The sequence below is a fragment of the Chanodichthys erythropterus genome, chromosome 13, assembly GCF_024489055.1.
Source record: "Chanodichthys erythropterus isolate Z2021 chromosome 13, ASM2448905v1, whole genome shotgun sequence".
NCBI lineage: Eukaryota > Metazoa > Chordata > Actinopteri > Cypriniformes > Xenocyprididae > Chanodichthys > Chanodichthys erythropterus.
In genome coordinates, this window is record NC_090233.1 from 50,766,687 (window position 1) to 50,794,178 (window position 27,492).

The following is a 27,492-nucleotide window of genomic DNA, read 5'->3' on the forward strand; positions in this document are numbered from 1 at the left end:
ATGTTTGTCATTGCTCTATGCACTTCAAATTCTTCTAACTCTAGGAATGAGGTAAAATACTTTTCTGTAGTAATTGACCATCATCCCACAAATGCTGAGTTAAAGGATTCAATTTAAAATGAGTCAAGCCATCCTAGGTGTATATGACTTCTTTCTGATGAACAGATATATTAATATCCTGACGCATCCAAGCTTTATAATGGCAGTGAACTGGACCAATGAGGCTCATGAAAGTGCATCCATCATAAACATACTCCACAAAAAAAGCTTTTTCATAAGTTGAATAGAGAAGGTGTAGAACAAAGCACAAGCATTTTGAACTGCAAGAGGCATTGCGCTTTCTTAAGTTGAATACCGAAGGCGGTCTGGCGGAAGTTAGATATTTTACTTGGACAAACGCATCGCTTCGCATTAGAAGGCCTTTATTGACCCCTGTGTGGAGCTTGGATGCATCAGAATTATTTTTTTTAATATTCTGTGTTCATCAAAAAGTAGAAAGTTGTATACGCCTGGCTTGAGGGTGAGCAAAGCTTGGGGTAATTTTCATTTTAAAGTGAACTAATCCTTTTAACTTCTTACAATATTCCTTGAACTTTGATTTCTTTCATTCATCTCCAAATATTAGATGCATTAAGTTGATAGCCACTCAGAGCTCTGATTACACTCTAAAAAAAAGTTGGGTTGAAAATGGACAAACCCAGCAATTGGGTTGTTTTAACCCAGCGGTTGGGTTAAATGTTTGCCCAACCTGCTGGGTAGTTTTATTTAAACCAACTATTGTTTAAAAATTGCTATATGGCTAGCTTAAAATGAACCCAAAATAGTTGGGAAATTAAAAACCAGATGCAATTAGAGGCAACAATAATAGACAAAAGGTGAATGTTTATTAATAAGCTTTAATATTTTACTTATATAAATTTAATAGTTTAATAGTTTTAATATAAATGTATTAATAAGCAATTTAATAAATGTTTATTGTTTAATAATTATTCATTGAACATTAATAAATGTTCATTTCCAACATACTTTGGGTTAATTTTAATTAAGCAATACAGTAATTTTTAAACAATAATTGAGTTGAATAAAACTACCCAGCAGGTTGGGCAAACATTTAACCCTACTGCTGGGTTAAAACAACCCAATTGCTGGGTTTGTCCATTTTCAACCCAGCATTTTTTAGAGTGTAGTATTAAACGCAAGATACAGGATTATTCATGGCAGACTCAAACTTTATACTCCTAACAGCATCTTATTGAAGGTGGTTCTCATTATACATTTTGCCTTATTTGCCCCGTAACTCCATATTCAGTTATCTTTAAAACAGTTTCAGATCCAGTTTTACATGTAAATTATTCTCGCTTCCCTGGTTTAGTATATTTTTATGTTTGAATGTCCAAGCTCAGCACAAATGCAGTATTTTGTTCACTCAGCTAAATATTGACTTTCACTAGAAGTGCTGTTTTAAAAGGTAAAGGGGAATTTTTTTAACGCCTTCAGAAAAAAGACATGTAGAAAGATCATGTAGCAAGTCAATGCATAGGACAGAGAATATTTAAAGGAAACCGAAATGACAATAGATCAGGATTGTCGAACTCAGTTCCTGTAGGGCCACAGCCCTGAAGAGTTTAACACACATGCCTGTAGTTTTCAAATAATCCTCAATGACTTGATCAAGTGATAAACTTCAAGACTGTGCCTCCAGAAACCGAGTTTGACACATATGAACTAGATGTATAAAATGGGACTCATTTTTAATTTACTGGTAATCTTTAGCTAAATAATAGCTATAATGTTGGCAAATCAACAAAATGCATAATTTAAAGTAGACAGTCATGAAAATGTACATGCAAAGAAGTTTAGCAATTTTTTAGCACTTTTTTTTTCTGTGTCTCTCGGTAACAGCATAGAATCTTCCCAGACAGGATCCCCTGAATATCAGTTCCTCAGAATGATGTGGAAGTTAATGTTTTTAAGGAACAAGATTTCATAAATGATAAGTATATAAGAGAGGTGTTGTTTTAAGTTAACAATAAGAAGCAAGAGTCACTTTTTAATTTTTGCTCCCCCTTTTTTCAACCTCAGAAGATAGAAATGGATCGTTCTGAAGAATACATTAAAATGGAAATGGAATGTGAATCCAAGAAATCATTACGGAGAGGTTTGGAATATTTACAACATTACTTTCTATTTAGAACACACATAAACTGTGAGAAACAAACTATTAAAGCATTAAATTAATTTGGCTTTTACAGCTCAGGTGAAATAGAAAACATTTCAATAATTCCTGCAATTACATTTATTTAAATGTCTTAACAGCTTTTATTATTAAATTTGAAATGTAATTGGAATTGAGAAAGACAAGAATATTTCTTTCACAGGGAGGTTGGTTAACATGTCAGATTTTTAACCAGTGAGCTATTAATCATTAACTAAGAATATACATGAATCAAGGACATATCTTTGTTTTCTGCAGGTCGTCCATGTAGCCGACAAACTGGCATCCTTGTGCTTCTAGGAACAGTCTGCATGATTACTTTCATGATCCTGAACTCTGTCATCTGTGAGTGGATTAAACGACAGTCTTTAGTGTATTGCAACTAGACTGCTTTCATTTGGCAGTGGTATTGACTGCAATGGCTTTGTGGTTTTTAGCGTGACAAATAATATAGATGTGAAATTTTAATTTCATGATCAAGATTTAGATTCAAATTTATAGTATAAGGGAAATCTTTATATTTATATTATGTGCTATAACTGGTTACGTTTTTTCTTCCAATTCAAGTTCAAGTTCAGTCCCGTGGTGTGACAAATTTGTTTTTAAAAGTATTATTTGCTCAAATAGTAATTGCTCAATTAAAGGGATAGTTCACCCAAAAATGCAATTTTTTTTTTTCTTTTTTTCCCCTACTCTGGTAGTCAATGCTTGATTACAAACATTCTTCCAAATATCTTCCTTTGTGTTGATCACAACAAAGAAATTTAAACTTTAAATTTGGAACAACTTGAGGGTGAGTAAATGATGACAGAATTTTCATTTTTGGGTGAACTATTCCTTTAATATAAAATTCTAAAATATAGGCCTATGGAAAAAAACAAAAACACTTTGGTTTTGTTATAAAATAGTTTTAGATCAACGTAAGGAAGCGCAGGGTTAGTTGTAACACACATGGTTTAAATGCCTCCACACATGCTAGCGTGATGAAACTTATTGTATTTCGACAATATATAGTCGCAAGAAAAAGTATGTGAACCCCTTGCAGAATCTGTGATAATGTGAATAATTTTAATAAAATAAGAGGGATCATAATAAATGTATGTTATTTTTGTTTAGTATAAGTAAGATATTTTACATAAAAGATGTTTACATGTAATCCACAAAACAAACATGTAGCTGAATTTATTAAAATAACCCAATTCATAAGTATGTGAAGCATTGATTCTCAATACTGTGTGTGGTTTCCTGATGATCCACGACTGTTTTTGTGTTTTGTGATGGTTGTTCATGAGTCTCTTGTTTGTCCTGAGCAGTTAAACTGAGCTCTGTTCTTCAGAAAAATCCTCCAGCTCTTGCAGATTCATCAGTTTTCAAGCATATTTGCATATTTGAACCCTTTCCAGCAGTGACTGAATGATTTTGAGATTCATCTTTTCACACTGAGGACAACTGAGGAACTCAAACACAACTATTAAAAAAGGTTCAAACATTCACTGATGCTCCAGAAGGAAACACGATGCATTAAGAGCCGGGGGGTGAAAACTTTTGAATTCAAATATCAAGGTAAATTGTACTTAATTTTTCTTCCAGGAAACATGCAAGTATCTTCTGTTGCTTCCGAAGGGCAGTACTAAATGAAAAACAATGATTTTTAAACAAAATAAGAAAAATTGTGACATCTTCCTTCTGTTCAAAAGTTTTCACCCCTCGACTCTTAATGCATCGTGTTTCCTTCTGGAGCATCAGTGAATGTTTAAACCTTTTTTAATAGTTGAGTTTGAGTCCCTCAGTTGTCCTCAAAATCTCAAAATCATTCAGTCACTGCTGGAAAGGGTTCAAATATGCAAAAATGCTGAAAAACTGAAGAATCTGCAGGAGCTGGAGGATTTTTCTGAAGAACAGAGCTCAGTTTAACTGCTCAGGACAAACAAGAGACTCATGAACAACCATCACAAAACACACAAACAGTCGAGGATCATCAGGAAACCACACACTGTACTGAGAATCAATGATTCACATACTTATGAATGGGGTTATTTTAATAAATTCAGCTATTGTTTTGTCTTGTGAACTAAATGTAAACATCTTTTATGTAAAATATCTTACTCAGGACAGTACTAAATAAAAAATAACATGCATTTTGTATGATCCTTCTTATTTTATTAAAATTATTCACAGATTCTGCAAGTGGTTCACATACTTTTTCATGCAACTGTATAGAAATAATTGCGCCAATCTTTATCACTGAACATTTATGTAACAATAGCAAAAGTAAATTTCTTAATTTAATTTTTCATCCATATTTTTTATTTAAAATTACACAAATCTGATATTATTGTAATCTCCAATCTGTTGTTTAGCAGTTTAGATAGTTCTTTAATGCTTCACAAACTAGCAGAGGACGCCAACCATGTTTAAATTGTTGTGCAGATAGGCTTCGTTATAAAACTGTGTTAAAAGTTAATTCCAATTCCATTAGCCAATTATATTATATCCACTATTAGAACTATACTATTCTTTACAGTTACTGATATAATTGGCTAATGGAATTGGAATGAACTTTTATGAACATCTGTTGAGAAACCATGGGAAGAAAGGTGAATAAAGACAGAGAGCAAGAACCTGCACAGCAACTCTGCTCAGATTACATATGGTCCCTCTCTACATAGTGTTAAATTTTTTCATTACCAGCATAGTTCAATGATTCACTGTTTCCCAAAACCATAGTTCGAGCATTCACAAACAGCATCGCAAAACTTTGTGGCTGGAACTGTCCAGCAGTGGTTAACAGCACTAGTTTCTTGCATGTGGACTCTTGAGCAAATAAGCATAACATGTAGTAAATTCTATATCTTTCATTACAAAAATATACAAATTACATTCTAAATCTTTTAGTTGAAGAGAATTGCTGTTTTTGTTTTTGTTTTGTTTGTTTTTTGCTCTGGTACGAGGGGGAACCCCAGTGACGGAAGGAGGAACCATGCAGCAATTGAATGAAATATCTGAAAATAAAGCAAAACAATGGAGAACTGAAATAGTGAAGCAGTCCTCAGATGCCATGTTCATTATTTACAGCAGTAATCTGACATTATTATTCAACTAACGTGGTTTGAATGACAGATGTGCGACAAAGTTGCTGCGGTTTTGGGAAACAGTCATGACTAGTCCTATGCATCGTACCATGGTGGTTAAGCAGTGAGAAAACACACCCCTGTAACTGTGATATGAAGGATCTTTATCTCTGAACCAAGCTCAAATAAACTCTATAGATTTGCATTAGAATATAAGGAGAAGAATTTAAGATGACAGATTGTTTGCTTGTCTGTTTCGGTTCAAAGTTTCGAATCAATCAAGAAAGTTCTCAGTGCTGGAGAGCTGGATGAACAGCCATACGTCTGATCTAACCTCTGTCAAATCTGAGTTTCAGACTACAGGTGAGAGCGTTTCATCATCATTATTCCACATCAGTTTTGGCAATGGAATTTTAATTAACCCTTATAGGGTCTTTGAGGGTTTTTTTAGTTTTTTGCTAAAAAAAAAAAAAAAAAAAAAAAAATCCAAATGACATGAAACTTTGTACAGTTGTTAACATTTTCTAGATCTACAAATAAATACAAAATTGGAGTGATATCTTTTTTTTTTATATTAGTGTAGAAAAAAAAGTCACACTCAGGGTCTTTGGGGTCTCCACAGACCCCAGGCAACAAAATGTAATTTTGTAACAAAATAACTGTTTTGTAAAAAACAAATGTAATTTTACTCTGTTTATTAATGTTTTTACTTCATATTTGTGCAGTTTTTGGAGGATTTATCAAATATTTTAAATTTATATAAATAAATAAATATTTTGTTCAGTAGGTTTTTATATAAAAACAGCTTTTTATGTAAAATTCACTTTATAAAAGATCCACATTTCTAACTTTCATTCATGGGGATAACATGGATAATTTGACATGGTTTAGTGTAAGATCTTTGCCCATCTTTTAAAAAATGCAGTTTTAAAAGTAAAAAAAAAAATATCACTTTTACCAGAAGATGGCTGCAGAGCTCCACTATTTGCTATGTGTTATTTGACTGACTGAAAGACATCTTTTCACGAGTCAAGATTTATATCTAATTATGAAATCACAATTATAACAATAAAAATTACTTTTTGTACTGAAAAAATAAGTTTTTCAAAAATGATTTTTGAGGATGAATTTTGTCAATTTTTTAAGTGGGGTCTTATCATAATGTAACAATATTAAAAAACACTAAACTTTGACAAAAAGTAGCTTTTGTGATTTCATAATATTTAGATATGAATCTAACTGAAAAAAACTTGTGAAAAGATGTTTTTAAGTCAGTCAAATAGCAAATAGTGGAGCTCTGCAGCCATTTACTGGAAAAACATTTTTGGTTTGTTTTTTTTTTTACTTTTAAAACTGCATTTTCAAAAAGATGGGCAAAACAATCTTACACTAAACCATGTCTAATTATCCATGTTATCCCCATGAATAAAATTTAGAAATGTTGGTCTTATAAAGTGAATTTTACATAAAAAGCTGTTTTTGTGTATATATATATATATATATATTATATATATATATATATGAATAAAAATTTAAATTTATTTATACAAATTTAAAGAATATGATAAAACCTCCAAAAACGTAAATTATTAAACACATTAATAAACAGAGTAAAATTACATTTGTTAAAAATATATATATATATATATATATATATATATATATATAGGCTGAGTGTACTTCCCAAACGAAGACCGCACAAGGGTTAATAATTGTTTTTGACAGGTACTGACCTAGAAAAGAAGGTTTCTGAGCTGCAGGATTTGGTGTCCAGCCTGAGTTCATATTTGAATACGTCTGAACCAAGTAACCCAATGATCAACGGTTAGTGTCTTGACTTTGCTTTAACCCTGATGTCTTATTTTGTAAGAGATTACAAGGCAGTTTAACTGACTTATATTATATATTATATTATAAGTGCCTAAAAAGCATTAATTGTCCCTCTCACCCTATATCCATAAGAAATGCACGAAAAGAAGTTGTCTAATATTGAGACCTTGATAACTGAGCTTCACTCATCACTGAATTCACACACATCCAAACAAGAGGAAAACCTACAAAATCTGGGTGAGTGCTGGATGTACTTTAAAACAACATATCAAGTGTCTGAAGCTGTATGTTTCTTGGCCAAAATGATCAAACTTTCTCTTTTTTTTCCCTCCAATAGCGGATAGTTTGATGTCATCTCTTCTTTCTCTACGGTCTTATTCACGCACACACCGCATCTCCAGTAAGACCTACAATGTTAATTAAAATAAACTCACATACTAATTTAAATATAAACATAAATAAATATTCTGTTCTGCAGAATTAAGCTTTTCCCATATTAGAAGTAATTGTGCTGATATTTTGTATTTTTCTGACTTTTGTCTTCAACTAAAGTTGACATGTCAGGCTCACTGACAGACGTGAAGCGTTCATTGGAGGAAATACGATCATCTGTTCGAAAGGTTTCTTATAAACTGTCATTCACCAGTGAGTAAACTCTAAATTCAAGATGCAATATTGTGCTCAAATATATGCAGCTTCTGTTTTAATGCTGTTATGCAGAAGAATAACCATTTATTTTATTAATAAAGTTCATAATGAGGGTGCACCAGGCAAGAAAACACTTCCTGCCCAAATGGGGGAGGTTAACTAAAATGAAAATTATATCAATTTCAATAATAGTTTAATTAGTCATGTCTAATTAAGACGTTTTTTTTTTTTTTTTTTTTTTTTTTACTTTGATGTTTTGATTAAATGTTGAATGATGAAATAAAAAAAGTGTCTTTTCTGATTATACCATTATGCATTTTCTTTCTCTCTCTCTCTCTTACATAGACTCACTTCCATCAGGCTGTTCTGAACTTGATTGGATCCCATTCAGCAACAGCTGTTACCTGTTCTCTGATGATTCAATGAACTGGACCCAAGCAAAAGATTACTGTGAAAAACAGGGAGCATTACTCTTAAAAATAGAAGAAGGCTCTGAGAAGGAGTGGGTGAGTAACAGACACACACAAAAACCCTTTTCATACCTTCCATTCTGCCTTTCAGAGATTAACTTTTATCTCCCTTCCTAGGAATTTGCTACCAATTTCGTCAAACCACAAGAGTACTGGGTCGGTCTAACGGACCAGAACACAGGGAAGTGGAGATGGGCGGATGACACTCCTTATACCAGTAAAGCGTGAGTTGAATATATAGAGGACTGGATATTTGGTTCCCTTTAAAAGAGGATGTCCAAATAATGAGAGTCTTATTAATGAGAACTCACATTCATGACCAAATGTAACCCGTTCTGGCAAAATGAGTCGCAATGAGCAAATTTTCAAATTGTTAATCTCTATAACAAACCCCAATAAATGATGTATGATTTGTTGGTATCTGACAAAAAAATGACTAAGCTACAGCTGTCTGAAATCGATAGAGTCAGCAAAGTCAATTTTGAGATAAAGTAAAAGTTTTCTGAAGGTTCCAAAACAAAATCATCTATCAACCATACCTTAAAATCCCTGGTTATATATATATATATATATATTACACTTACACACACACACACACACACACACACACACACACACACACACACACACACACACACACACACACACACACACACACACACACACACACACACACACACACACGTTTTTGTGGTTTACGAGGACTTTGATGCTCAAACCAGTAGGATTGTGGTTTAGGGGGACACACCTTTCCCGATGCCCTACAGTGATGATAAAACTATCAAAAATTTTGTTTTGATCTGCAGATCACACATCTGGCTTTAAAGTTTCTTTACACACAACAGAACGGAAAATATGACAACATGACATATCAGTGGTATACAAGGACATTCCCGCCCATCCAAAAATGTTCCCGCCTATGACATAATTGTGATTTTTGGGTACAACCTGATTTATGAGGACACCTATTGTACAATACACAAAACATGTCATTTCTCTGGATTACAAGGACTAGTGTGTTTTACAGGTACATGACCACACACACACACAAACCTGACGATATGGTGTATTAGCAAGACTGAGGTGATTAATGAGTACCTGATCTTAAACACAATACACACCTGACACACTCCAACATTACAGGGACCAGTGTGTTTAATGGTACATGACCACACACAACACACAAACCTGACGATATGGTGTATTAGCAAGACTGAGGTGATTAATGAGTACCTGATCTTAAACACAATACACACCTGACACACTCCAACATTACAGGGACCAGTGTGTATTAGAAGTACTTTAATTATGACTTAAAATAACAACATAAACATTGAGTTTTTCCGGTTTTAACCATGTAATACCATCATGGAATGGCATTTTAAGGGGAAAATGAAATCCACAACTAAAAAACTAGGTCAATAACACATGGACAACTGTGTAATCTGTGTAATCAGAAAGCATACAGCAATATTAATGTTTTGACATATTGAAATGGCAACCAGTCAAAACTTTGAAAAATGTGAAAAGTATTGTTGAGTCAAGTCAAGTCACCTTTATTTATAAAGCGCTTTTTTAAACTACATATTGTTTCAAAGCAGCCCTCATAACAGGAACATTGTTCAACAAAGATTGTTTGGGCTGTACAGCAGAAGAGTATTGTGTCATTGTTCAGCCAGAGTCAGTTCAGTGTTGATTCAATTACGTTGTAAAACTCATCAGTTATTAATTTAGTTCACTTCATCTATACAGCAGCAGCAGCAGCTCTGGAGACAACAGTCATGTCATCGTCCAGCTCAGTTCAGTTCTCATACAATAGTGTCAATGCAGTCAGATCAATAATAATGTTGAATATTAAATTGTCATGTTTTTGTGACAAACTACTGCTTTAAAGAACAGTTAAACTTTAGAGATTTACAGAGTGAAGTCTTAGTATATTCATGCTCTAGAATGAAACTAACATAACCAACAACTAAAATAATAATCCTTATACAACAGCATCAAATGAGACACAATGCAACATCACTTATTTTGTGCTTTTTTTTCAAGCTAATTCCTTGATTTCTTACAAAATCTCTTGTGTTTTGTCCACAATTTTTCCTTTGGTCATATGTTCCTTAAAATTATCAATTACAGCTGTAACTTCAGCATCTGACCAGCAAACCTTTTGTGTCCTTTCCGTCTTGTCCTTTTCCTTTCCGTTTTTTAATTTCTGCCGAACTCTCATTCTCTGTACAGATACATACTTTATTAAGCTCCTACTCTATCAAAGCTCATGTACTTACAATGATGGTCGTACTCTAATTTAAACCTCAGGTACCTTGACAAACTCAGCAGTTTTCCAAATGGGCATCTTCTGAACATCTGCAAGAAATCAGTTACATACTGATCAGGAAACTAAGATTTAACTCTCAAATACCTAGAACTTAAAACTGGTTATACACCTGATATCTAAAAATAAAATTTCAAGTGACACAAAATATTATTCTGGAGATTAAATGTTATTAGCCTGTTAAAGGGATAATTCACCCCAAAATGAAAATGTGATGTTTATCTGCTTACCCCCAGCGCATCCAAGATGTAGGTGACTTTGTTTCTTCAGTCGAACACAAATGATGATTTTTAACTCCAACCGTTGCCGTCTGTCAGCTGTATAATGGGTGTCAATGGAAACAATTCATAAGAGTCAAAACATATACATAGACAAATTCAAATGAAACCCTGTGGCTTGTGACGGCACATTTATGTCCTAAGACACGAAAAGATCGGTTTGTGCGAGAAACCAAACAGTATTTATATCATTTTTTACCTCTAATACACCAGTGATGTCTGATTGCGGTCTAACAGTGGAAGTAATGTCTAGCACTCATTGAAGTATATGCTCGAGACATCACTGCCGCTGTCAGAGCGCGATCAGACCTCACTAACCGAGTGCTGAACGCAGTTGGACATGGTGTATTAGAGGTAAGAAATGATATAAATACTGTTTGGTTTCTCACACAAACCGATAGTTTCGTGTCTTAGGACATCAATGTGTCGTCACGAGCCGCAGGGTTTAATATGGATTTGTCTGTGCATGTTTTTTTGACTCATAAATTGTGCTCCCATTGACACCAATTATACAGCTGTCAGATGGCAATGGTTGGAGTTAAAAATCATCATTTGTGTTCGACTGAAGAAACAAAGTCACCTACATCTTGGATGTGCTGGGGGTAAGCAGATAAACATCAAATTTTCATTTTTGGGTGAACTACCCTTTAAAAATCTCCAAGTCTTTTACCAACACAAAAATGATAAACTCATTTGTATCAACCAGATTTACAATGTTGGTGCAACCCTGATTCCAATAATATTCTTATAGAAAAGTTGCACTATATAAGTGCAAAAATCTCTGTATATAATAACTGATTATTGCTCATTAATTATTACAATTAATGGCAAAAGGAATGTTTGGAAATATAAACTGATATTTCCTACTGACACACTACAGCAATAGATAAAAATAACTGGCTTAAAACCATTTTTCTTTTGTGAAAATACAAATGTTAAGTTGAACTATAAATATATAATTGTATCTATGCATTGTATTTATGACAATAATCTAAAATAATAATGGGTTAAAATAATAATAAACATAAACCTGTTAGTTAACACATACCAGCATTACTGGAGACGCCTGCGCAGCTCCAGCAGGAACAACATCCTGAGAAACGCTTTCATCAGGATCACTGGCATTAGGATCCATCATACTGATCTCATCTTGAAGAAAAACAGAATTTTAAAACACAAGAACATCTTCAGTTTAACCTGTTTTCAAAAGTAATTTATGAAACTTTATGCTGTTTAATAATAAATAAAAATAAAAATAAAAATAATAACTAATACTTTTAGATGACTATTATTAGAATTATTGCCAAGACAGAAATATACTACTACTGTAAATGAAAAACTATTTTACAATACGACATTACAATACTTCTATCTTCATTTCTTCGCTTAAGCTGTTTCAGTGAAAACAGGTTTATAAATGCATCTTATTACAAATCAGGTGAAATACTTGAAACAACTGGCCACACAAATTTTGTAAATAATGCGAATGTGAAATGTGTAACTGGTGCTCGTTGCGTTCCCAAATGCATGTTAAACTGCTGAGATAGAGTTCACTACATTCATTCCCTGTGAACTGAGACATGGAAAACACCGAATCACAAGATGATCGAGTGAACAAAGTGTGATCTCCACTTTGAAACGGGGAGCGCAACGGACTACAGTCTTAATAAATTATCAGCTTTTGCAATTTGATAAGGGCACAAAGCCACATTGTGCTGTTGATTTTAGTTTGTTTGAAATGCTTTGCCAAAGCAATGAAACAAAACACAAAGACCAAAATTTATCTTATTTTGAGGTAGTGCTGGGTGGTATACCGGTTCATACCGAATACCGGTATTTATTTTTGTTATGATATGAATTTTGATGATACCGCAATACCGGTATGTGTCGCTTAACCAACGTTCAGAACGCGGCGCAGCCCGTCACTGTTTGAGAGCGTCCCGTTTCACTTGAAAGAATGAATGAAAACGAATGAGTGAATTCGGACAGCCGTTGTGTGTGCATCGGCTGTACACTCATTGTGGTGCATTGTGGGATTGAACGAGTGCACTCAATAACGTCCACTATGGTTTCGGACGCCACTACAAATGGCTGTCGCCTCAAATAATGCCCTATTTGAGGTTATAGGGGGCGATTTCGGATTCAGCCCTTGATTACAGCTGAGAATTCAACCAGCGCGCGAGATAGAGCGGTTTCTGCGCGGAGCGCCGTGATGAGATTAACAACTTTCTCCACATGGATCATATTATATAGACCGGAGCGAGCCTGTTTACGTTTTTTATGGACCTATTTCATATACTCTAGTGCTCTAAACATGAGCCAGCAGCGTGTATTCGCACATATTTCATCACGTCTTCTTCAAATGAAATGTAACGTTATGCAAAGGACACTGAACTGTACGTCTGATCACCACCGCGATGACACGATGGGTTATTCTGCAACACAGAAATAGACTGACAATTCAAAGAAGAATGGTAAAAAATGTAACTGCTTTATTTAACTGCTTTCTGTGTTAAACTTACGTGTGTCATTTGTTCAGAGACTGTAGTGCTCTTAAATGTACTGAAAATATCCTTAGTTTAAATGTTTTTCCGCGTTTCTCCCTATTTTTGGCAGTTTGTTTTTATATAGCGTTAGATTTTTAAAATGCTTAAGGTGCCCTCAACTCTTCTTTTTTTCCTATCTCCATGGACATATTTTAATATTCATGTGTCTGTAATGAATGTGTTGCAGGTCTGAGTTTTATTGGTTGTTGTCTCCCCACAGCATCATTTTGTGGGGTTTTGTAAACCTGTATTAACTCTAGTGTAGAATTTTTCTACAATATTCACTCATCATGACAGTAAAACAGGGCATTCTAGTCAATCTACTGCAGTATTTCCTCTCTCAATCAGTAGAAAATGTGGTTAACGCCCAGTCATATATATATATATATATATATATATATATATATATATATATATATATATATATATATATATATATATATATGTATTTCCTCTCTCAATCAGTAGAAAATGTGGTTAACGCCCAGTCATATATATATATATATATATATATATATATATATATATATATATATATATACACACACACACACCGTCATATACTGTGAAACCGATATAATTTTGAAAAATACTGTGATATAAATTTTTGGTCATACCGCCCAGCACTATTATGAGGGATATAAAAATATTTTCAGCTCATTTGGTTTAAACGTTTTTTTAAACCTGTTTACACCTGTTCACTTCATGCATTTTCTCTGAATGGATTGCTATGCAATAATAGAAAGACCAGGTGTAAATGCCCTCCAAAACGCATTCGAGACGGATTTAAATCCGATCGCTCAAATCACTTTGGACGTTGTCTAAAACAATACAGCTATGGAAAAAATTAAGAGACCACTCCAAGTTCAGAAATCAATGTTAAGTGGTCTCTTAATTTTTTCCATAGCTGTATATACATTTATACAATAATACATTTTACTCCTCCCAAAAATACTAAATAATAAACATGTGAGAATGTGTTATAGGCATGTTATAGAAAGATATGACAGCATTACTGCAGCATGCGTTGGCGCAGATGAACAGATGAGTATCTCTTCAGTAAGCTGACGTGCAAAATACCTCAAATGAAACTTAAAAAGTCGAAAACGCTCAACACACAATCATCTTCATTAAAAAAATGTGAGAATAAATGATTTGACCAGTGCTGATGCTGCTCATGATCAATAAAATGGAGCTCATAGCGGTAGCTTTTAATGATGTGAATACTGTTAAATCTGCGTATAGTAAGGGAATTGAAGACAGATCGCTGTAGCGCCTCCGCTCAAGCGGCTCGTGAATCGATCATCTCTTCCTACTAGTTCATTTATAGCATCAAATAAACATGAATGAACATCAGAAGGAATGTTGTTTAAAACACAGAAAGACATCAGTACACCATTTTTCCAAGTCCACCGAGGTTAATCTTAAACTCCTGACAGCTTTGGTTGGATGGTGGATTTAGCGTTATAATTGGTTAGATTGTTTGTCAATCAAACTCCTGGTGAAGGGTCAATTAAACTAGTATACGTTCAGCTAATTGTCAGCCTCTTACATGTCTGCGTCTCGAGAGATTGCAGAATTCAAGCGTCAAATGATGTTTTATAAACAAAATTTGGGAGGAGCGTGTTCAAGCAGTCTAATTGGCTCGAGAGGAGGTATATATACACTGACTAGAGCCGATCTCACCTATAGTTTCCTCGACCGTTTTCTGCATCCCGTCGCCACCCCGTTCCTTACTCTCAGTGGAGATATGAGGAAGTAATATGGATTTGGGCTAAATTTTCAAACTCTGATCCCTCGACCGCCTTGAACAGGACGCCAAATACACTTATTACACTTGGTTTTTTACTCTATTCAATTATTTGTAAGTGTGAATTTGTGAAAACAACTGCTACAGGTAATTGGACTTTATTTATTTATTTATTTATTATAGATTTTTGGCATTTTTTCATAAATTCAAATCTATAAATCCAAATATTTATTACATGTATGAAGAAAAGGTTCAGCACCCAAGGCTCTATCGCTATTGTCTCAATAGTGTTCAGTGTCTTTGGGCGGATTGGCATCAACGGCCATTAGGATTGTTTGTGATTTGGTCTTAGTGATTTAGGAGTCCTCTGACTACTCCTAACCTTTTACAGATTTGGGAGCTAGTTTTAGCACTAAAATGTTTTGTGAAATACTCTTAAGAGCAAAAATTAGGACTGACACGCCGATTATAGAGTTTCTCATAAATCGGCATGTCAGGAGCTACTTTTAGCCGTAAGATGTTTTGTGAATATGGCCCCTGATTCTGTACAGACACATTTATGTTGCCAATCGTAAATGAAATTGTTTGAACAAATCAGTAAAAAAACACATAAAATGACCAGGTGTTAACAGGCCCAAAGATTATGTGAAAAAGTTCTCACTAGACTACCATTTTCTAAAAGGATGCAATGCTCTTTTTATTACCTTCTCCGTCTAACACCATCTTGATTGTCCATTGATAACTGGTCCTTCTCAGGGCTCACCTGAAAGCAAGGTAAAGAAAGAAAAATAAACATTCTACTACAGACAAAGGATTCAGAGATGATCCAAATGAAGCAGTACAGAAACTTAACACTGATTAACACTGACTGATCACTGTCAACTGAAAACATACAATGAAAACTATTTTACATTACAGGGTTTTCCACAATAAATGCGAAGAAAAAGTTTGGAATTTAACATATCCTATTCATTCACAAATGAAATAATTAATTCTGTCAGGACAGATGACAAAAGAAAGAGCTTAGAACAATTTTATATTTAAATATCTGTACATTTAAAAGTAAAAAGTCACTGAGTGGCCAGTTTGAACAAATGAACAAAATAATACATTACATTGCAAAAGTGGGAGGTCTATTATTTTTTTACATTTACACTCCAATACTTAATAAAAAGATCATTTGACACACAGCATCAAGATTATTTTGTTCCACCCATTGCTATGGTTATCAGCATCAATTGGATTTAATTGCACATATAAATACATTTGTCAATCCAGAAACTATGCAATGTGTAGTTAGCAGCATAAACAAATGTGTTATATAGGCCTACAGAAATCAAAGATCGCTGCCATATTAGCCACTGAAGCTATCGATTACAACACGAGAAACACAAAGCTGTACTTCTGCAGAAACGTCCGTTATAATAAATGAAGTTGTGTGTGTGTGTCTGTCTACGTTGTGCATCTTTTATTGGCATTGTGTCAATACTTTGTTGGTTATAATGAAAGGATTCAACATGCAGCACTCGCGCTAAGCAAAAACTCAGACTAACAAACGCATCCGATTGGCTATTGTGTTCACATGCTCAACACAAATGTCTTCAGGTATGATGGTACATTTTAAACCACTCCGTTTTAATAGTGATCAAACTAATGCGTTATAGTAGTGACCTACACATTTAAAACAGTGACAAGTTAACATTAAAATCATGCATATAGTTAAAACTCTATAAATATACTGCCATAACCAATCAGGGATTCATGATATATCAGCCACCATATCTTACTGGCCGATAAATGCTCATTTTAATGTTATCATTCTCAGTCCGAACTAGGCAGATATTTTAACACTGATAAATAATGGATTATATGATGTGCGTTGTTCTCCATGATAGTATTGAACTGCTTGAAGGAAGATACAGTTACGGTGAATCACAAATCTGTGAAATCAGAGCGTTGTTACACGAAGAGCACATCTGCGGAGTTACACCTTTATGACTAGCACAGTCAGTTTGCTTGTGCATTCGCAGCCTTTTGTGGAATTATAAGTTGAATTTTTTTATTTTGTGTATATATCTGATTAAACTCATATAGGATGCATTTGGTTGAGTTAATGAACGCGGCAGGAAAGCGCTTCATTGTAGGCCTACCGGTGATCATCTCTTCAGCATGCGCACTCAAACAGCAATGGATAACATTAATAACTATAGCTGGGACTGTCATATATACATAACATTATAATGAGAACACGACTGTAATAAAACGCTGTGAATTATTTTGGATTAGTTGCCGTTTTTTAGTGTGTTGTTGTGGGGAGCGTATCCAGAACACTTTGTGACTTAATTCATGTACATCTGTGCATGAGTTTGTGCAGGTATAAGTTGTAATTTTTTTGTATAAATATCTACTTTATCATATATAAGTTGCATCCCGTTGAGCGAAAACCATCTAACAAAGCGCTTTGGTTTATGGGTGTTCATTCAGCTCTTCAGGTTCATGCTAAAACAGTGTTATTTGAAACAGTAATGCTAAAGATGTTTAATAAAGATGTTTATATACACTTTTTTTTTTTTCAAAAACATTACAACTTGTATTGTTCTTATTTTCATCAACAATATGGTTTGAGTAAATCATTTCCCAACAGGCTTTCATTTTATTCATCCATAGCACATGTATTGTGTTTCTTTTTATGTAGCCTAAGTAATGTTGACCAATAACTTGTTTGCATTTTTATTTAATTTTATTTATTATTAGTAGTAGTAGTAGTGAGGCAATATATATATTTTTTGCAACTTTACAATAAGGTCTCATTTGTTATTGTATTAACTAACGTGAATCAACTGAGCAAAACCCTTGTAAATGTGAGTTAATAATGCACTGTGAACTAACATGAACACGCATATTTTAGGTTAACAGATAAAACACTGGATCCTAAAATGTCTTGGGAAATGTTGAGATTAACCTTAGCTAAGATTAATAAAACTTCGACAGGATTTGTCCATTCATTGTTAGCTCATGTTAACTAATACTAACAATAAACTTTACTGTAAAGTGTTGACACTTTTTTTAAATAAAGAAAATTGGCCATATGAATGTACACCACCGTTCAAAAGTTTGGGGTCAGTATGATTTTTTTTAATGTTTTAAAAGAAGTATCTTCTGCTCACCTAGCCTGCATTTATTTGATTAAAAATACAAACAAAACAGCAATATTATGAAATATTATTCCAAATTAAAACAGTTGTTTTCTATGTCAATATACAGTAAAGTGTAATTTATTTCTGTGATCAAAGCTGAATTTTCAGCATCGTTACTCCAGTCTTCAGTGTCACATGATCCTTCAGAAATCATTCTAATATGATGATTTGCTGCTCAAGAAACATTTATGATTATTATTAATGTTGAAAACAGTTATTTACATTTTTTTATGATGCTGTGGTGAATAGAAAGTCCAAAAGAACAGCATTTGTCTGAAATCTACATCTTTTGTAACATTAAACACTACCGTTCAAAAGTTTGGGGTCAGTAAGAATTTTAATTTTATTTTTGGGGGATAGAAATAAAATTAATCAATACTTTTATTCATCAAGGATAAGTTAAACTGATCAAAAGTGGCAGTAAAGACAATTATAATGTTAGAAAATATTCTATTTTAAATAAATGCTGTTCTTTTGAACTTTCTATTCATCGAAGAATTTTGAAAAAAAATTGTACACAACCGTTTTCAACATTGATAATAATAATAAATGTTTCTTGAGCATCGCATCATCATATTAGATTGATTTCTGAAGGATCATGTGACATTGAAGACTGGAGTAATGATGCTGAAAATGCAGCTTTGATCACAGGAATAAATTACACTTTACTGTATACTAACAAAGAAAACAGCCGTTTTAAATTGGAATAATATTTCACAATATTACTGTTTTTGTTTGTATTTTTAATCAAATAAATGCAGACTTGGTGAGCAGAAGATACTTCTTTTAAAACATTAAAAATTCTTACTGACCCCAAACTTTTGAATGGTAGTGTCAAAATAATTGTAAAAGTAAAGGAATCTTATACTGGATCAAACTAGACTGCTGTACTGTATATGTTTGATTTATGCTGAAGTGTTTGGGACACGGTCTATTGTTTTTGTAATCAGGCTCTCAAAGTATATTAGAATTTGGATTTAGATTTATCTGCCAATGTATCATTTATCACCTTTCAAATATAAAAAATTATTGGTTATCAAAATTGGCCCAAATTTTCCTGTCAGCACATGCCTAATTTGATTTCCAAAAAGAAAAACAATACCTTCTGTACATCTCTGACTTCTGACTGGGACAGAGTGTTCATTTTGAGAGCAGAGGGTCCAACCTCACTGAGAGTCTGCAAACATCAAATTAGACATAAACACTGGTCTGAATATGTTAACAGCCTAGATCTCACAAGAGTCTCTGCTACATTTGCTCATTCTCTTACAGCACAACTCTCACTTACCTGGTGTAGGCCCACAGTAAGAGCAGCACAATCGTCACTGATGACAGCGGGGTCTCACGGCTTATCTGAAAATAAGAAATAAAGCTTTATATACAATCACTTCAACTAAGAGTTGCAAACCTTCAGTATATATGAAATATATCAAAGGGGTAATGTACAGTTAGACAGTAATTAATGCAAATTAAACATGGACAGGATGATCAGTGTCAACCATTCACAGCTTCCGATCAATAAATATGTGCACATGAAATATTGATTTAAGATCATATACAAGATCACATAATAGATCCATTTCAAATCAATATTTCAATATTTAAAAACCCATGGTAATGTTCATGGCTTTATATATGCATTACATTATGTGTGTGTGTTCATCACAGTATGTCAGGTTGTGTGTAGCTTTACACCTGTTTTATGAGGACACGTGTTTTATGAGGACATCATGAGAACATGTTCTTCATGTTTGACTTGACTGAAGAATCTCAGTGTGTTGTTAGATTGACAGAAGCCTGGTCTATGAGGACACTAGTTTTAACGGGACACTGATAACTAGATACATTTGGATGGCGCCCTGAGTTCAGGGTTAGGGTTAGGGTTAGGGTTAGGTTAGGGGTATGTATGAGAGTGATAGTGGTGAAACGAGGTGTGCTAGTTGTACAGTAAGTGATCATGACTCACTTTTCACACACACAATCATAATTCAGTGACTGATAACTGTGGCAAACAATCTGCTTCTTAGAAACACTGAAATCTGTTCTATTCTTTAAAAGGTGCTAAAGAGGATCTTTTCGTCGACTGAGAAACCAAAGACTGTTACTGAGTTTTTGAAATGAGCGCATGCGTAAGAACAGCTCCCCTCCTTCACAGCTCATTTCACGGGAACGCCTCCCAAAACTCCTGCACAAGTATTAGATCACGAGTGTTTACCACCGGCATTCGCTGTGTCGTGTTAGTGGATTCATTATGTCGGACTCACCGCAGGTAACTCATAATCTGCAGCTGTTACTCCTGTCTCCTGACAAAAACATTGCATGCGGCGCCTGTGGAGTTTGGAAAGTTACTGGAGCGCAGCCGCGCTCGTCTCTCACAAGGAACGTCACGGCAGTGATTGACAAGCCAGAGGGCCAACCGTTTACACGATTGGCTGATGTTTTTAAGGCCCTACCTCGTGCACAGATTATGTATATTAATATTATTACTTTCAGTGCACCTAATAAATAGTCTTTTATCAGTTAGTAAACACAGTTTCAAGTAATATTGCAAAAATGTATAAAACAAAACATCCTCTTTACCACCTTTAAGGACTAACTCAATTATTACTTTACTTTTATTTGATACCTTTATTGTTGCTGTATCTTATTCTTCTGAATCTGATTCTTCTCAGTTACCATCTGAAAATAAGAAAGAAAAGCAAATAAAAATCAAAACAAAATAAAAAAAAACAATTATTCATTGCAGTATTACTCATTGAAAGTCAATTTCAACTGAGGGTGCTTCTTTTTACCTACTTCTAAAATGATTATATCTAATCTAACAAACACAATAATGAGTTTTCAATATTGACATTTGCTACAGTGAGCTGTGAATTATGGGTTATCAGTATCAATCCCAATCTTCCATATGGGTGCACCCCAGAGTCCCGGTAAAACGAGTGTCCTCATAGACCAGGCTTGTGTCAATCTAACAACACACAGAGATTCTTCAGTCAAGTCAAACATGAAGAACATGTTCGCATGATGTCCTCATAAAACACGTGTCCTCATAAAACAGGTGTAAAGCTACACACCACCTCACATACTGCCATGAACATGCATGTAATGTGATGCATATTAGGGCTGGGCGATATATCGCATGTGATTGTCACGCGCATTTCGTCAGTAAAGCCGGTTCCCTGATTGCCGCTAAATCGCCATCACCTGCTTTCAAATTTAATAGACAGAGCCGTAGATCACTGACAAGCTACGCAATATCGCGTTCATATCGCAGATGAATCGCCTTCGATAATGAACGCGATATTGCGTGGCTTTTCAGTGATCTACGGCTCTGTCTATTAAATGGCGCTCCATTTGAAAGCAGGTGATGGTGATTTAGCGGTAATCAGGGAACCGGCTTTACTGAAGAAATGCGCGTGACAAAAGCATGCGATATATCGTGCAGCCCTAATGCATATATAAAGCCATGTAGGGCTGCACAATATATAGTTTTGTCACTGATACCTATCTGTGGGTGTGACATTGCAGTACAAATGAAGTCAAGTAGGCTATAGGGATCATAGTTGATCTGCGATCCATACGGACTACGGCTGCACGATGTATGGTTTTAGCATTGTATCCCGATGTGTGCATCCACAAAAGTCACATCACAGGATGTGCAATGTCAAGTGTAGGGATCGTAGTTGATCCGAACGGTCCAGCTGCCCCCGGTTAAGAGCGCATGTGACTTTTACAAATGTCATTTGCTTGTGTTTTTAAGTCCTGTCAATTTAAACATCAAACGCACTATGACTGGAACTCGCGCTGTTTTCTGACAGACAGATAGCACGTGAACACAGAGTTCAGTTCTCTTTCTCTTATCTTTGAGCTTGAACAAACACTCTCAGCGAAAACAGTTGGTTCTGTGTTGTAAACAATTAAGAAAACGGATGCATATAATATTGGACCCATACATGCTTTCCTCAATGTGTGTACCTCAATACAGTTAGATTAACCTGAAAAACATAAAGCACTGCTTATTTTAATTTGTATCTTATTTTTATTGTGTTTATCTAAGCTTGTAATTCGTTTATTATTCTCTAAGCAGATGCACTACCCTACAAAATGATCCCAATCATCCTAGAATGATTAATTATTTTCAAATAGTGCTATTCAATTCATCTGGTGGAATTGTTTTCATATCGCAATATATAAATTGCAGAAAAACTAAATATTGCAATGTCAGTTTTTCTGCAATATTGTGTAGCCCTATTTCCCTGAGTAACATTTAACCTTTAATAATAAAGCAAGTAAAATCATGACTGTAAATAACATATAATATACCTGACACAGGTGAAATCACTGATGAATCTTTGTGAATACTGTATGTCTTCCTCCTGAGATTGGGCTTTCTCCATCACTGTTTCACTTCAGCATGATCTGATGTGTCTTCTGTCATCTTCTGTTTTTAGTATAAACGTCAAAAGATAAATTATAGTAAACAGCAAGTTATTTTCATACTTTATTGTATGATATTTAAGAATTATGTATAATTGAGGATCAATATTCCTTCATAAATTTTCACAATTGATAAATTATAGACAATAATACTGACAGCATTAATTTGACTGAATAAGACTGACAGTTCTGATACATCTTATCATAGCCAGTAAATCTTTGTTTCTTAATGTCTTTAAATCAAGCAGAACTGTAGTAATATTTACAGTAGGCTGGTATGTGAGGATACTGTACTGGGTGAAATGCCGTCCCCTTCAGACTGTAGTCATGACAACGCCTTATTATGATGGCTTGGCTAGGTTATTGCATGCGATCAGAAAATGATGCAGTTACAATTATAGTTTAATCGAAAACCAGCTTTAAATGACAAGCATCGCTGATTCCCTCCTGACAGTCTTTAAACACAATCACAATCTCGCTAGCGCCGTTAGCATCGCGAGCTAGCTGTTTTATAACTGTAAAACGAGCTGCAAAGAGCTTACAAAACATGAACAAACAAGCCAAACGGACCCACAAGCATTTAAAAAGCAGAACAACTTACCTTTAAAATAATAGTAGCCTCCATCAGGTGCTCAGATGTCTTCTCAGGTGCAGCTTCTATCCGGCCCAAACAGGAAATGAACGCGAAGACTCTTATTATAAACCATACTTAATATAATATACGCGGGATTAAAATAATAATAATAAATATATGTGATGTGAGCGCACGAGTTAATGTGTGGTTGTGTTTACATGAATAGCATATGCTAACGAGCTAAATAAACTGTATAAATACTGAGTAAACAGCATTCAAGTTATTTTTATACTTTATTACATGACATTTAAGGGATATTTTTAATCGAGGATCACTATTTATTCATATATTTAATTCACAAATAAAAAATTATAGGCAATAACACTTAAATAATTAGTATTTTGCATTAACTCGCTTGTTATACAGACCTATGCTGAAGCTGAAGCTGATTGAAGCTCCGCCCACTGGCGCCATCTTGTCTTGCTGTTGTTCATTGCGTATGCAACCAATAGGAGCTGCAGAATTAGGCTCCGCCCGTCGGCGCCATCTTGTTTTCGTGATTTCCCGCCTACCAGTACCGATCTGACCAGTCACAGGCCTCAATACTTACACTTGTGTGAAAAATGCAAATTTTCGATGACGCCGGTACAGTACCAGGACCCGGCTGCAGGGGCGCACTCTCGTACACAGAGGATACACAGTGTATGGTATAAAATCAGGTTTTTGTGGTATATAAGGACATGCCGCGAAAATTGGAGAGGGTGCTTCTGGGACATAGAGAAAGGCATCTACATTGCCGGAATTACAAGGACATGGCCTGTGTCCTCATAAACCCAAATGTCCCCGTAATGCCGGTGCGTATTCAGGTCAAAAGTCCTCGTAAACCACAAAAACCAACACACACACACACACACACACACACACACACACACACACACACACACACACACACACACACACACACACACACACACACACAGGTGCATCTCAATAAAATCATTTATTTCAGTAATTCAACTCAAATTGTGGAACTCGTGTATTAAATAAATTCAATGCACACAGACTGAAGTATTTTAAATCTATGGTTCTTCTAATTGTGATGATTTTGGCTCACATTTAACAAAAATCCACCAATTCACTATCTCAACAAATTAGAATACTTCGTAAGATCAATAAAAAAGGATATTTTAAACAGAAATGTCAGGCATCTGAAAAGTATGTTCATTTCTATGCACTCAATACTTGGTTGGGCCTCCTTTTGCATGAATTACAGCATCAATGTGGCATGGCATGGACAGTTAACCAAATGTTCACTTAAGACATGACAGAAAATGTTTACATGAAAAAGATTTTTTGAAATACTGTAATTCTGTGCATATGTAGGCTATATTGGGATCGCGACGTCTTTGTGTGCGCGCTTCGGATCTGTCAGCCAGCACGAGTAAAATCATTTTGTTTACATCAGCATGAGTTTGAAAATTACATTGCATTGGTTCAGACTCATGCTATCGTGAATTCTCTATGAATATTCACAAAGTTAGAAATGCTGCGCTTTACAACGATACCAAACTTGTGCTCAGGGGAAGCGCCAGTCACTCAGCACTTTTCAAGGTCAAAGGAAAGGTACTCCTCTCAGAAAATGTACAAATAAAGATACTTTTAGATGTTTAATTGCCATTTGGAACATTATGATCGCTAGACGAGGGCTTAATGAACTTTCGAACTCAATTTCGAACATAATTGACATTTTTGTTTTGCCTGTAACTTGAAATTAGCCCGTGCGCATTCAAATCATTTTGCCAGCATGGGTCACAAACATGATCCAGGTCAGGTAGAGATGCATATACTAAATGCTTACTATTCATTACCTGGACTCTGGCAGCCCATCATATTTTCATAATGAACCGAAAATGTTTTTAAACATAAAAGGTCTCTAACATTGTGTTTTTTGCCATTGCTTTGGCAAAGTATCTGTCAAAAAAACTGAAATCAAAAGCATGATATGGCTTGTGTCCTTATCTAATCGCAAAAGACTGCAATTTAATTAAATATCTACATCTGCTGTCAGATTTAATGCACATCTATTTTGACAAAATATCAGATTGTTTTGCCCCGTCTGTTGCTATGGTTATATCACTGTCAATCATTGCATTTTCAGATTCAATCGTGCATTTCAATACAGTTGTAAATACAAACTTTGCAGTTTTATTCAAATTGTATATGAGTTATTGGATTATAAACAGAGCAAATAACCACTGAAGCAACTGCTCACTGAGATCTACACCCCTCCGAAAACTCCCGTTAAAAGTCTTCACTGCACAATGAATCTCTCATTTACATCGTGTTTACACTTTGTTGGTAAAACTGAAATGAGCTCTAAAGCGTGCAGTGAATGAAAACTCAGGTGTTTTGAGCAGTGTTGAGCGGATTCTGATGAACTTAAAGACCTCTGATTGGCCACTGCGTTTGGCAGAAATGCTGGTAACATCACATTTTAAAATTTTTAGTACCAACTTGGTACCGAACTGCTATTTTTGGCAACCCTAGTAACAGATTTTATCTTTGCAGACATTGGAGACCCGGGCAGCCAGATGAATGGACCGACCATGGCTTGGGAGGGAAGGGAGAGGAAGGAGAGGATTGTGGGCAAATTTCATATGATGGGATGCTTAATGACATCCACTGCTCTTCCAAACTGAAGTACATATGTGAAAAGGGAAATCAGGACTGAATGTAGCTGCAGCGAAGTCTGGTCAAAATTGAATGAATCAAATTCTAAAAACACTGTGCAGATAGGCTTTGCTTTGAGTGTATTGAGTTTTTGTCTGGGTAATGTCCTGAAATTGTTTGTCTTTCTTTAATTTTGTAAATTACAAATCACATTAATGATGTGTTTATCAATGTTGTGGTGTAGTTACTACTAATATGACCAAATTAATATCTCATTCTACCAATGAACTCTTCTCGCTTTAATGTTCAACAGTCAACAAATCAACAGATTCACACTGATAAACTGCAATAAAATAACTTGCCTATCTGTCATGCCATAGAAAGGATCTTAATGAGGTCCTGAATATTGTGATTAAATAAATGATTTGAAAACTTCAAAATGTGTCATTATTTTAAAATGATTATTGTATGATTTTTCTTGTTGGACAAAAGCAGTGAAATGAAGACAAGGCAGTACAGACATTTGATGCATTAAAAACTAGGTTTATCATGTAAAAATTAATTTATTACTAGGACACTAATTGAACCTTACTGACATAGAGATTTAAAATCACTTAGCACATCCAGTTTTGCTTTAGCTGAAAATGTGCATGAAAAACATTGTGCTAGCTTTTTGAAATAAGTTTAATATTAGTATAATTTTTGTATTGGTGGATCAACCACAAGCAAAGCATGATTTCTTTGCTTATGATGATGAGTCTCTTCTGCACTTAACTGACCTCGACACTCGGGTGAAGAAGTTTGCTTCACACATCCTGTATCTGTGGCTTCTGTCTAACTGAAATATAGAATATTTGCAGTTAGTTATGTTACCTTTCTTACTTTACTTTTTCAAAGCAATTCGCATTCAAGGTTTCACTTAATGTAGGGCTGTTCGATTATGGCAAAAATCATAATCGCGATTATTTTGGTCAATATTGAAATCAATTATTTCACAGGATTATTGGTGGGTGATATGAACAAAGTCTTATTTCTTGATATGTGTAATTTAATATCAAGTATGCCCCGCAACAGTGGACTGCATTTTACAACACTCACTTATTCGGCTGAACTGGATGTTAATTTTGGCTTAGGGAGGAACGGAAGCGCACTGCTGTGAAGGAAAGGTGGAGCGCTGGACTGAGTGCAGCAGCGGCACAATAATTGTTTTATGTCAATTATTTTGTTTTCATAATCGAAAATGAAAAATTATTTTTTAGCCTTAACTTAATGCATACCCTGGGAATCAAACCCATGACCTTTATTTTCCTGAAGACTCATCAGAAATTCATCTTTGCATCGCAGGAATACAGTATTTAAATGTTTACATAGAAAATAGTAATATTGTAAAATATTACAATAAAAAAAAACTATTTTTTGACAATATAAATGCAGTCTTAAGGAGCAAAAGAGGCTTCTTTAAAAAACATATAAC

The 27,492-nt window shown here is 34.6% G+C and overlaps 1 protein-coding gene across 2 annotated transcripts; it reads left to right on the plus strand.

The window, feature by feature from the left end:
• Positions 1-1,073: 1,073 nt before the first annotated feature.
• On the plus strand, positions 1,074-26,384 carry asgr1c.2 (asialoglycoprotein receptor 1c, tandem duplicate 2). Of its 2 annotated transcripts, XM_067407576.1 has the most exons (11): positions 1,074-1,992; positions 2,082-2,158; positions 2,474-2,560; positions 5,554-5,649; positions 7,012-7,110; positions 7,249-7,353; positions 7,454-7,516; positions 7,669-7,761; positions 8,110-8,270; positions 8,352-8,458; positions 25,917-26,384. In XM_067407576.1, coding segments are annotated over exons 1-11 (1,053 nt in total). In that variant the 5' UTR covers positions 1,074-1,990; the 3' UTR covers positions 26,080-26,384. The 2 variants fall into 2 exon arrangements, with proteins under 2 accessions (XP_067263677.1, XP_067263678.1); XM_067407577.1 differs by having other exon boundaries at positions 1,074-2,158.
• Positions 26,385-27,492: the final 1,108 nt, after the last annotated feature.

Excerpts from the sequence above, each read along its gene's own strand:
- asgr1c.2 (XM_067407576.1), top strand. Across the intron at positions 7,111-7,248 it reads AAGTAACCCAATGATCAACG|AAATGCACGAAAAGAAGTTG; the intron begins GTTAGTGTCTTG and ends TATATCCATAAG. Across the intron at positions 7,517-7,668 it reads ACGCACACACCGCATCTCCA|TTGACATGTCAGGCTCACTG; the intron begins GTAAGACCTACA and ends CTTCAACTAAAG.